The sequence below is a fragment of the Salmo trutta genome, chromosome 15, assembly GCF_901001165.1.
Source record: "Salmo trutta chromosome 15, fSalTru1.1, whole genome shotgun sequence".
Lineage (NCBI taxonomy): Eukaryota > Metazoa > Chordata > Actinopteri > Salmoniformes > Salmonidae > Salmo > Salmo trutta.
In genome coordinates, this window is record NC_042971.1 from 43,519,363 (window position 1) to 43,532,846 (window position 13,484).

Here is a 13,484-nt window from a genome sequence, read left to right on the forward strand (position 1 = left end):
GTGGAGAAGGTGGAAAGTTTCAAGTTCCTCAGTGTACTCATCACTGACGATCTGAAATGGTCCACCCACACAGACAGTGTGGTGAAGAAGGCGCAACAGCATCAGCACCTCTTCAACCTCAGGAGGCTGAAGAAATTTGTCTTGGCCCCTAAAACCCTCACAAACTTTTACAGATGCACAATTGAGATCATCCTTTCGGGCTGTATCACCGCCTGGTATGGCAACTGCACCACCCGCAACCACAGGGCTCTCCAGAGGGTGGTGCGGTCTGCCCAACGCATCACCGGGGGCAAACTACCTGCCCTCCAGGACACCTACAGCACCCAATGTCACAGGATGGCCAACCACCCGAGCCAAGGCCTGTTCACCCCGCTATCATCCAGAAGGCGAGATCAGTACAGGTGCATCAAAGCGGGGACCGAGAGACTGGAAAACAGCGTCTATCTCAAGGCCATCAGACTGTTAAATAGCCATCACTAGCCGGCTTCCACCCGGTTACACAACCCTGCACCTTAGAGTCTGCTGCCCTATATACATAGACATGGAATCACTGGTCACTTTAATAATGGAACACTAGTTACTTTAATAATGTTTACATACTGCTTTACTCATCTCATATGTGTATATACTGTATTTTAGTCAATGCCACTCTGACATTGCTCAATCTAATATTTATATATTTCTTATTTCTCTTCTTTTACTTTTAGATTTGTGTATTGTTGTGAATCGTTTTTAGATAATACTGCACTGTTAATTACTAATGCACTGCTGGGGATAGGTACACTAGCATTTTGCTACACCTGCAATAGCATCTGCTAAATATGTGAATGTGACCAATAACATTTGATTTGAAATGAGATGCTGGGACCAAGACTATCTATGTGCAGAATACTGTAGACAGGAATAATCCATAGGAGCTGTATGATGGTATATAAGTACAGTACCAGTCAAAAGTTTGGACACGTACTCGATCAAGTGTTTATTTTTACTATTTTATACATTGTAGAATAATAGTGAAGACATCAATGCTATGAAATAACACATTTGGAATCATGTAGTAACCAAAAACGTGTGTTCTTTAAAGTAGCCACCCTTTGCCTTGATGACAGCTTTGCACACTCTTAGCATTCTCTCAACCAGCTTCATGAGGAATGCTTTTCAAACAGTCTTTAAGGATTTCCCCCATATGCTGAGCACTTGTTGGCTGCTTTTCCATCACTCTGCAGTCCAACTCATCCCAAACCATCTCAATTGGGTTGAGTTTGGGTGATTATGGAGGCCAGGTCATCTGATGCAGCACTCCGTCACTCTCCTTGGTCAAATAGCCCTTACACAGCCTGGAGGTGTGTTGGGTCATTGTCCTGTTGAAAAACAAATGATAGTCCCAGTAAGCGCAAACCAGATGGGATGGCGTATCGCTACAGAATGCTGTGGTAGCCATGCTGGTTAAGTGTGCCTTGAATTCTAAATTAATCACCAACAGTGTCACCAGCAAAGCACCATCACACCACCTCATCCATGCTTCACGGTAGGAACCACACATGCTGAGATCATCCGTTCACCTGCTCTGCGTCTCACAAAGACACAGCGGTTGGAACCAAAAATTTAAAATTTGGACTCGTCAAACCAAAGGGCAGATTTCCACCGGTCTAATGTCCATTGCTTGTGTTTCTTGGCCCAAACAAGTTTCTTCTTATTGGTGTCGTTTAGTAGTGGTTTCTTTGCAGTATTTCAACAATGAAGGCCTGATTCACAGTCTCCTCTGAACAGTTGATGTTGAGATGTGTCTGTTTCTTGAACTCTGTGAGGCATTTATTTGGGCTGCAATCTGAGGTGCAGTTAACTCTAATGAACTTATCCTCTGCAGCAGAGGTAACGCTGGGTCTTCCTTTCCTGTGGCGGTCCTCATGAGAGCCAGTTTCATCATAGTGCTTGGTGGTTTTTGCGACTGCACTTGAAGACACTTTCAAATTTCTTGACATTTTCCGGACTGACCTTCATGTCTTAAAGTAATGATGGACTGTCGTTTCTTTTTGCACATTTGAGCTGTTCTTGCAATAATATGAACTTGGTATTTTACTAAATAGGGCTATCTTTTGTATACCACCTCTACCCTGTCAAGATACAGCTAATTGTCTCAAATGCATTAAGAAGGAAAGAAATTCCGCAAGTTAACTTTTAACAAGGCACACCTGTTAATTGAAATGCATTCCAGGTGACTACCTCATGAAGCTGGTTGAGAGAATGCCAAGAGTGTGCAAAGCTGTCATCAAGTCAAAGGGTGGCTACTTTGAAGAATCTCAAATATATCTTGATTTGTTTAACACTTTGTTGGGTACTACATGATTCCAAATGTGTTATTTCATAGTTTTTGATGTCTTCGCTATTATTTTTTACAATGTAGAAAATAGTAAAAATAAAAACCCTTGAATGAGCAGGTCTGTCCAAACTTTTGACTGGTACTGTATATGTAATAAATAAAGGTAAAATATGTAACAGAGATATACAACCAGTGGAGGCCGATTGTCAGAAGCAATTAATGTCGAGCTCTAAATCCGGTGCTCCCTGGAGCCTCAGCGCTGTTTCGCCAGTGGTGTGAGGCCAAGGACATAAATTGTGTGACACCATTTGCAAAGCCCTCGATTACAAGCCGCCTCTGTGTGTGCCACAGCTGCTCCAGTGCAGGTGTGTATGTGGGAAAGATGTGCGTTGTTTTGCCTTATAGACTTTGTGGGAGTCAGTCCTTTCCCATCAAGCTTTGTTTGATACATTGAAAATGAGAGACCCTGAGTGACTGAATCTAATGTAGCTAATTTTGATGTCCATACACTGCCGCAAAGGCCAGAATTGTCTCTCTCTCTCTCTCTCCCCCAAAGTGGACTCTCCATCCAGTTTGTGTGTGCCTCCATGCAGGTAGAGAGGAGGCAACTCAAACATTTTGTTCTCCATGGAGACTTGGTTGAACATGTGGTTTATTGCCTTGTCCTGAGCAACATATTGCTAATAAATATGTGAGCAGGGGGATGCTGCCCAGCGGTCTATACCATTTAACTATTACCATTTAAGAAGGCCATCGTCAGAGACCTCTTTGAATATGATGCACTATGTTGGCTCGTGATAAGCACTTTGCATTCTGTCCCAGCCTCACCAGATAAGCTGGGACAGGGGAGATCTGTGCCTTGCTTTGGTATTTGTATTGCTGTCATGCCACATCAGACACTGAACATTGTTGACTGGATTGACGTCAGACACTGAACGTTGGATTGACGTCAGACACTGAACGTTGGATTGACGTCAGACACTGAACGTTGTTGTTAGTTATGATCCAAATGATTACTCCTCCTTGACTGCAGTGTGTGCTCTTTGAGGATTTTACTTTATAGCTCATTCTGTTACTATAAACTAATGAACACAGCTAGGCTTAATGGTTCCCAGACATATTTGTTCATAATCTAAGTCTTTAGACCCTGTGGGTGCCCTCTCTCTTCCCTCCTCCCCTCGCCCTTCCTCTCCCGGAGACAGATGCATAATGCAGAGGCAGAGATGCTTCACCTCTGGGAGTGAGGAACAGATGAATCCGGATTGAAATGTGCCTGCCGACCTTTCAGAGGCATGATCTAATATACTTTCTCCTTGGGTTCCTTCCAGTCTCTGTTTACTGCTTGTTATTGTCAAGGCCAGGGCTAGAGGGCTGTCATCGGCTCAGCCCCAATAACAATCTACATCAACAGGCCACGCTCAGCCACACACCACAGAGGCCTTAACAGCCTGGCTATGGCCACCGAGTTAATTACGCCTTCATGAGCTCCATTCATTTGCATTCTGCTCTGCTCGGAGGCACCACGAGTCGTTTCGCTCGGCCGCCCCCATCGTAAGCGATTATCACTTAACATGGGAAGGGAAAGCACTCAGGTACTGTACCCATATTTATGGATGCACCAATTGTCTAATAGCTGTTTATTCTTGCTTTCAAATTAGCTTTGTTTTAGTTTTTTCATCAAACTTACTTTGGCATAACTTTAGCTTTGTGACAGATAATTTGATTAATATTCAGAAAGTAGGAGTACAACACTTGACTAGTAAACTAGTTTGTGAATGGGTGCATATGGGTCTGTCATTGCTCGAAGTCAATAGGCTGTTGTCTCCCTAAAGCTTGCCTGCCTTTACATTGCACTAACCACAGTTTATTGCCACCATGACTGGAACACATGTTTGACTAACTGCATCAGAAAGCTGTTATGACATTGATAAATTTTGATTGGTCTGTGTGTGGGTCTGTGTTGTACTTCCTGTCCAAACCAACAGTTGTCCTCTGTGGTGGATCTGCAATGGCCCTCCCTGGGCTTAAACTGCTCTGCCTCCTGCAAACAGCAACATAACAACACTGTTTGATCTCCTTCGGTCTCTTTCCCACAGTGGTGACGACTTGGACACGGACTCAGAGGTGGAGGACCGTGTGGACGATGTCAAGTCCTGGTTGTCCAAGAATAAGGGATCCACCAAGACCCTGTCAGCGGTGGGCAGTCTGAAGAGCTCCAGGTCAGTGTTGTGTTGTGTTGTCCTGTCTGTCTGTTGGTCTGTCAGCCTCCTCAGGCACTTCATTATGATATCACCCCCCTTCTTTCTGGCTGGTCCCTGATAGAGCAGTGCAGGCTTCCTCATTCCCATCCTATATGCCTTTACCCTGCTGAGAGCTAAAGAGCCCAGGATTACCTGAGGCAGGGTGGAATGGAAGGGTAAGTATTTCATGAGATTAGGTGTCATCTCTCTCTGCCTCCCTATCATCCCTCTAATGACAGCAGGCAGAGGGAAGCAGGCGCTGTGCTGCCTGTCAGATTTATTGAAGTGGCCCATGGCCAGCTGGCATGTCTGCTAAATGGCCCCTCTCTCTGCTCTGCCTGAGATGAATACATCTCCTCCCCCCTGGCAGACAGCACAGGTTAGCCCCGTATATACCTGCTTTCTTTGATGAGCTTTAGCAGATCGACTCACAACCTAACTTTCCTTATTAGACTCGCTTCAATTTCATCATTTCTCTCTCAAGTCTCTAAATTCTCATCTGTTCTCTATCTGTTTCTCTCATGTATCTCTGTTGATTGTTTCCATGGTGTCCATGGTTTCCTACACCCTCCTCCTCCTGGCCTCTCAGAAATGCAGTGAATGTAGATGCAAAGGAAGGGAAAGACGGTAAGGAGATGAGAGATAAAAGGAGGGAGCAAGGAAGGCAAATAAGTAGACAGCAGGTCGGTGTCTGTGATGAGTTCCCTTAGCTACAGGAAGTGCTCCAACCTGAAAGACTCCATTGGATGCCAGGGGGATGAGAGCTCCCTCTTCAGTACACCCTGGACCGCACCTTCCTACGCAAGGCCAAGTCTAAGTCAACTCTAACACTAAGCCAAGTCTAAGTCCACAGACTAGGACGACAGCATGTTGGTCAGCTCTTAAAAGAAGTCCCAAGATGATGACCATGGCTTGGTCATCTCCCAGGCCTACTCTGAGGCCACCAGCAGGGCCAGAAAGGGTCTGGAGTGCTGCTGGGCCCCACACAGCCCTGACTTTGACAAGGACTCCAAGGTGTCCTTCCTGGCCCCTAGCAGGCCCACTCATAGAAGCATGCCGAACATGGATGATGGATGATGATATTATGACCACCATTAGCAGCATCACCAGTGTGAGCCGTGAAGAAGGATGAGGGTCTGGGCCGTTTTTTTCCAGTGTGCGTCGCTCAGTGGTGGACTAAAGCACCAGGTCTTCCAGCAGCTCCCGCAGCACCACTAGCTCCAGCTCCCGCAGCACCACCAGCTCCAGCTCCCGCAGCACCACTAGCTCCAGCTCCCGCAGCACCACTAGCTCCAGCTCCCGCAGCACCGCTAGCTCCAGCTCCCGCAGCACCACTAGCTCCAGCTCCCGCAGCACCACTAGCTCCAGCAGCACCACTAGCTCCAGCAGCACCACTAGCTCCAGCAGCACCACTAGCTCCAGCTCCCGCAGAGGCAAGGCCAAGAAGAAGAGCTCCTCAGACAGCTCAGACTCAAGACGACCGTTGCAACAGGAGGATCTCCAAGAAGAAAGGCAAGAAGTCCAGGAAAGACTCCAGGAAGGAGTCCTCTTCCTCCAGCTCGGCCTCAACAGACTCCTACCGCAGCGCCAACAGTGTGAAGAGAAGTCCAGCCCGACCCTGCCTCAGATGAGGAAGAGGGTGCTGAACAGAGACCCCAAGAAGAAGAAAAAGATGGACAGCACAGTGATGAAGTATTTCTACAAGTCTGATAGTTACTAAAGCCCCTGGCCTGCAGTAGGTTATGCCTGGGAATGGAGTGAAAGCATGGTGTGACTCTAACCAAACCTGTTGACTTTATAGCAACATTATTAACATGTTAACCTTGTTTGATTACGTATTTATTCATTTGACAAGTTGAAGTTCATGCCAGGTATGAACTTGAAGGTAGCCTAGCGGCAGGTAGCCTAGCAGTTTAAATGTTTTGTTTAACCTTTATTTAACTAGGCAAGTCAGTTAAGAACAAATTCTTATTTTACAATGACGGCCTACCAGTTAAGAGCATTGGGCCAGTAAACGAAAGGTCGCGGGTCGAATCCCCGAGCTAACTAGGTAAAAAATATGTCTGTGCTCTTGATTGCTCCTGTAAGTTGCTATGGGTAAGAGCGCCTGCTAAATTACTAAAATGTAAGTAAGTGTTCATCCACTCGGTGTGGGTCCAGGTAGATATGAAATACCACAGAATAATGAATTTATTTTTGATGAGTAATGATGACTCATGACAATTGCTTAGATGAAACATACTTTGTGGCATAAGGTTCCCCATCTCTAAGCATTTAAAATGGGACACATAATTGTCTGTGCATGTAAATAGAGATTTCTCCCTGAACGTGGTGCATGGTGATGTTTTGAATGTACAAACTAGTAGACAGCTAGGTGCCCATGTGATTAATGGCAGTACAGCACAATCCCTGGTACACAACCATCCATCAAGCACGACCACTTTAAATGTGCTCCCTCCAGGCCTCAACAAGACATAACTATACACCTAATTGAACATGAACACTGATTACTGCATATAGCCACCATGTATTTAATATGCTAGATTGAGGGTAACCATACAGTAGGTCAGTTTCTTTAACAGCAGGATAATAATAGAAATGTGGGCAGAGTCGCTTTGACTATAGAGGTGATGTTACCCAGCTTAGTATATTTACTGTACCACTGCTTTGTTCTTATTTCATTATGTTGTTCAAAGTAAAAATGGATGCTCCACTTTAGCCTTGAAGCAGGGTTATGAAAGACTGATCCCTAACCATGCTAACCTTAAACCTTTTCTATTTTCACTCTATCCTTCCACCTCACCATATGGCTGTTACGAAGCTTCCAGAGAAAGGAAAATAACACTGTAAAAAAACTAAAGAAAACACAGGCATATGTTCTGACCTTGAAATGCAGTGTTTTGGTTTGTTTGGCCCTTGGCATCCCTGCATGATCTTTCCTGCACTATTGATTGACACAGTGGAAAGGGTCATTGTGCTGAGCTGCTATTGGAGCAGCTTATACTGCTGTCCCTGGCCTTGACCCCTGGAGGAAGCTTGATATGTGTCCTGTGACCTCTACAGATCTCAAGCACCTGTAGTTTTCAGCCAGGGTTCAGTTCAGCAGTGTTTCTCCTATATAAAGCCCTCTCTTTCTCCTCTCTCCTTCCACAGCCCTCCTCTGTACCGGAGACACCTCAGTGAAGAGGATGAGAAGGAGGGGGGTTCCAGCAGACACTCCCGGAAGGAAAGTGACAGTGATGCAAAGCTGGCAGAGTCCACAGCGTAACAGAGACTAATGCTACATCTCTCTCTCTAACCACCATCCTACACGAACATACCAGAGACGGATGTACCGTCCTTTATATACTCATAATACCCCTCCCCCATACCATCCTCATATGAACATCAGTGAGCAATGCTAGCTAGCACCAGAGGCAAGGGCAGGGGAAAGTCAGAGTGCACATACAACTTCTATTGAAATAACATGTTATAGCCATTTTCACTTGCTACTAAGAGCTTTGAAAAGAACAATCTCTCACAACATATTTTCCACATCAACTCTACAGCTTTGAAGTGATATAAATAGAGTTTATCACCACTGGCTTATTTAAGAGCTATCTGTAGAGCTTCTCACCACTGGCTTATTTAAGAGCTATCTGTAGAGCTTCTCACCACTGGCTTATTTAAGAGCCATCTGTAGAGCTTCTCACCACTGGCTTATTTAAGATAGCCTATGAAAAGCTGATGCATTCTCAAACTTTTGTATAATTTCAGCCAGTAGTTTTGAAAGTGGTGCTCACGAGCCAAAAGTGGTCCCTGTTTTTTGGGTAGCACGTCATCATGTGATATGTTATGAATCCAATTTGTGCAATATGTTATGAATTTGGATCCCGGAGTGCATCTTTAAGCTCCTGTTGTCATCTCTGAGGGCTGGAGAGCTTGGTTTATTCAAATGACTGTATCAGGCCGTCTCCCTACAACCTGACTTCTCACTGCAAGTCCATACGCCTGACACTCCAGCATATCCTCCTTACCACTTAGAAATGCACTTGTCTCCTCTACATGTGTTTGGACTGTTTGCTCTTGCACTTCAAGGAATATTTAGCCAATATCAGTGTATAGAAGAAAGAAAGACACAAGTATTTATCTTGCTTCAATACTGTTTTGATTTTGAATGGTTCTTAGAGAATGGGAGGGAGAGCTGCTGTGAAGGGATAGGGCTTTATGTCACATGCGTTGGATCTGCTACATTTGCATACATTAGTTCATACTGGAATGGTTTTGGTCTGGCTCGTTTGAAGCTCCGCCATGCGTTTGTTTCTTCCTGTCATGTCTGTTGGTTTTCAAGGGAATGCATTTACTATCTGCTATGACGGGGGCTTTCTAGGGATCTTGTTCTTTCTTTAGCTATCAAGATATACATGCACTGGATATCAGGGGGAAAAAGGGGTTTTGAGGAAAATTGTCATAGTGCTATAAGCCCCCTGTCCCTCATGGGGGAAAAAAGCATGTTTGCAACAGAAGTTCTGATATAATCCCTGGATGAATTGTCTCATGTAGGATATAGCTGTGTCGTTCCACTAATTGGGTGCCTTTTGAGTAGTGTAACACCTCATTTTAAAATTCTGTCATAAAGAGCACATGCGCCTTCATAAACATGTTTTCCCATCTCAAGATGGGAAACAGGGAGGCACAATTGAAAGTAAGCTTGACAAAAAAAGTATCATTGTTAAATGTCTAGCCTATCTACCTATCGGTAGCAGAGTTGACATGTTATGTTCAACCTGTTCACTTTTCCACCACAAAACACCAGAACATGGCTGAAAATAGTAGAGCCAGCTCACCTGCTTTTCCACTAGGATTTTACTATTAGATAGAAAAATGAATAATTTCACCACATTAAAATGAGAGTTCAGTTCACATAGCAGGGTTGACCATAAAGGAGACCTGTTTTTCTTTTTTACAACCAAATCTCAATGTTTGTTTGTAAATGGCGTGCTGTAGACGGGTCCAGACACCTTTTTGTGATTTCACATGTTTTTGAGAAACTTACTCCAAACAGCAAATCACTCTCTCACCCTCGTTGTGTAGTATGTGGGCCAACAAAACAGATAAAGGATCCAAAAACACCGAAATATGTCCTGTTCGAAACAACAAAGCTCTCAGTATAGTGATACAGGTCTTTTAGATGTTGTACACATGAAATTGTGTCATTCCGAACTTTATCTGCAATGTTCTATTCTATTTTGTTGCGACTCGAGTGATACCGCTTTGTCCCTTCTACAAAATAAAGGAAACACTTGAGTAAATGGGTGATACAAAGTATATAGTCTATTGAAAGCATGGGTTGCTTCCACACAGGAAGTTCCAGCCCCTTGTGGAAGAGCTTTTCAGGCAGCTTGTGGTGGCCCAACACCCTATTAAGACACAATGTTGGTGTTTTCTTTATTGTGAAATAGAGATTTGGTTGTAAAAAATAACCTCTCCTTTAAAATGAGGGACAGATGTAAACAAATCACTAATCACATGAAATAAATAATATTCTTTAGAAGTGTATTTTTGTCAAAGCAACAAAAATAACTAGGGCTTAACAACAATGGCGAACACGTGGAGAAATGTTGGGATTAAGAGGGTTAAGGGACAGGTCAAAATGATGAAAAAACATTTTTCATATACAAATCAGATTTATTGAATTCTCCATGTGATCTATATTAAAGGGCACTTAAATGAATACAAGTCTTTTAAAAATGTAATATTGGTGCACAGTTTCTACTTAAAATATTAAATGGATGCAAAAGGCACTAATTTCATGGAACGAATTTGGCCTTACTGAGTGACAATGATATCCTTTAGTTTAACCTTATGAATTTTCAATCGTAAATTCTGTATCTCCATGTCCACAAGTGGGTTTTCATGTGTCCATGTTTCCATTGCTCCTGTCTGTTCATGTGCATTGGAAGGAAATGTTTAGTGTGTGGGACAGACTATTTTGCATATCTTCTCAGTGGGAGCATAACTCTGCATATCTTTTCCCATTTCCAGTTTTTCTATGCATTAGATACAAATATTAATATGGAACATAGGATCATTTGATGTCAATGCTTCTGAGTAGTGATTTGTTAAATAAAATGTATGTTTGCATCTTGAGGCATTTTTGGCTTTACACACATAATATATACAATGTTTGAAATGATTCTATGATTCATCATAGCTTTTCAAACTGGTTTGTTTATTTTCATTATGGAACAATTTACCACTTGTGATAGGAATAATTTTTTGCTTTAGTTTTAATGTAAATAAATGCAGGTGTTTGTTTACAGTAACATTGTGTCTTGTTATTGCGTGGTGGAATGGTAATACAGTTATAGTTTGGAAGTGAATTCATCATCATAAGGAAAGGTTTGGATGGAAATAGGGATGAGGTATTTATTGGCAACAGCCGGACCATTTTACTGATGTGCTTGACAGAAATGGTTTTTTCTCATCTCAAGTGCATCACTTGATCATACCATCCATCTTTCCCCTGGAGAGGAGAGGGAAAACAAACACTTTATTGAAATGAATAAATACAACCAGACACAACCGCAGCAAATGTCTGAACACTGCTCACACTCACTGCCGTGTTGTTAACGAACTAGGCAACTAGCTAGTACCGGTAAACAAAATGTAAGACTAAGGGAGTGAACGTTTATTTATAATAAGGGTTACATGGAGAAAATCGGACCAGTCTGAAATGAAAATGTATGGCCCTCCTTTCAGAAAAATATATTTGACCTAAACCCTCCCTAAGCACTTAAAAAAATAAGTGACCCTCCCATATACCCAAAATAATAATTCAAACCAAGTGGATAACAGAAAACATTTCTCCATTTACCCTCACTTCTTGGACACACCAGAGTATGTACAGCTTTAGAAACAGTTTTTTCGTCCTTTAAGCATTACATGGCAATGCAGGAATTTTGCACAGGGCTGCTGGCCCCACGGTCGTGGGTTTCGCAGACCACCATGGACAAGAGTAGTGGTAGAAAGATCTCCTTTATAGTAAAAGCATTGCATGAATCTATCATTGTATTTGCAGGTCAGAGGGGAAAAAAACACTTTCATTAACATTTCATGCAATTCTGTCATTTTACATATTAGCAGAATCCTTTTTAATACCACACAAATTACTGAAATTACAGGCTAAGAATGGACCGAGAGATGGGCCAATGTGTTCATCTTACCATATTTCTCCAACGCCAAATCAGTGTGTCTTGTTTGCAATTAAATGGCCCCTTTTGGCAAATAATTAAATCTGTGACATAATTAGGAATCTGAGCATGGTACTTTCACAAGTTAGGCCTACCTTTCCACCCCAGACAGAGTAGGCCTACCTTTCCACCCCAGTCAGAGTAGACCTACCTTTCCACCCTAGTCAGAGTAGATCTACCTTTCCACCCTAGTCAGAGTAGGCCTACCTTTCCACCATAGACAGAGTAGGTCTACCTTTCCACCCCAGACAGAGTAGGTCTACCTTTCCACCCCAGTCAGAGTAGGCCTACCTTTCCACCCCAGACAGAGTAGGTCTACCTTTCCACTACCAGACAGAGTAGGTCTACCTTTCCACCCCAGTCAGAGTAGGTCTACCTTTCCACCCCAGTCAGAGTAGGCCTACCTTTCCACCCCAGACAGAGTAGGTCTACCTTTCCACTACCAGACAGAGTAGGTCTACCTTTCCACCCCAGTCAGAGTAGGTCTACCTTTCCACCCCAGTCAGAGTAGGCCTACCTTTCCACCCCAGACAGAGTAGGCCTACCTTTCCACCCCAGACAGAGTAGGTCTACCTTTCCACTACCAGACAGAGTAGGTCTACCTTTCCACCCCAGTCAGAGTAGGTCTACCTTTCCACCCCAGACAGAGTAGGCCTACCTTTCCACCCCAGACAGAGTAGGTCTACCTTTCCACTACCAGACAGAGTAGGTCTACCTTTCCACCCCAGTCAGAGTAGGTCTACCTTTCCACCCCAGTCAGAGTAGGCCTACCTTTCCACCCCAGACAGAGTAGGTCTACCTTTCCACTACCAGACAGAGTAGGTCTACCTTTCCACCCCAGTCAGAGTAGGTCTACCTTTCCACCCCAGTCAGAGTAGGCCTACCTTTCCACCCCAGTCAGAGTAGGCCTACCTTTCCACTACCAGACAGAGTAGGTCTACCTTTCCACTACCAGACAGAGTAGGTCTACCTTTCCACTACCAGACAGAGTAGGCCTACCTTTCCACCCCAGACAGAGTAGGTCTACCTTTCCACTACCAGACAGAGTAGGCCTACCTTTCCACCCCAGACAGAGTAGGTCTACCTTTCCACTACCAGACAGAGTAGGTCTACCTTTCCACCCCAGTCAGAGTAGGTCTACCTTTCCACCCCAGTCAGAGTAGGCCTACCTTTCCACCCCAGACAGAGTAGGTCTACCTTTCCACTACCAGACAGAGTAGGTCTACCTTTCCACCCCAGTCAGAGTAGGTCTACCTTTCCACCCCAGTCAGAGTAGGCCTACCTTTCCACCCCAGTCAGAGTAGGCCTACCTTTCCACTACCAGACAGAGTAGGCCTACCTTTCCACCCCAGTCAGAGTAGTTTTTTTATCTTAAGCTAACAAGGGGTAGTCCTGTTTTTCTCTTTCCATTTTCTTTAATAAAAGTTAGGCCTATGGCATACCTTCTCAGCTTTGGTTTTAACTTCGCCTACATCCCTGTCAGTGAAGGGCTGTTATTTAAAGAGTGCTTGGTGGGTGGAGGAATTGACTGACAAATCTATGTATATAGCAGCCTATAGCCTGGATAGGTAGGCCTACCTCATTTCTTAAATGGGAAGGAATAGGCAACGACGCAAAGCTCTCTTGTTAGAAATTAATAATACCTACTCAAATATGCCTACTTTCAGCACCATGAGCTGTCCATTTCCGATT

General features: G+C 43.9%; 1 protein-coding gene across 1 annotated transcript in view; it reads left to right on the forward strand.

The window, feature by feature from the left end:
* Positions 1-10,005, forward strand: part of LOC115149123 (unconventional myosin-XVIIIa-like) — a 105,605-nt gene extending 95,600 nt beyond the window's left edge. The window contains exons 38-39 of the mRNA XM_029691660.1: positions 4,417-4,539; positions 7,714-10,005. Coding sequence (XP_029547520.1) covers positions 4,417-4,539; positions 7,714-7,828 — 238 coding nt within the window. The 3' untranslated portion in view covers positions 7,829-10,005. The remainder of the gene's footprint in view (positions 1-4,416; positions 4,540-7,713) is intronic.
* The last annotated feature ends 3,479 nt before the right edge of the window (positions 10,006-13,484 follow it).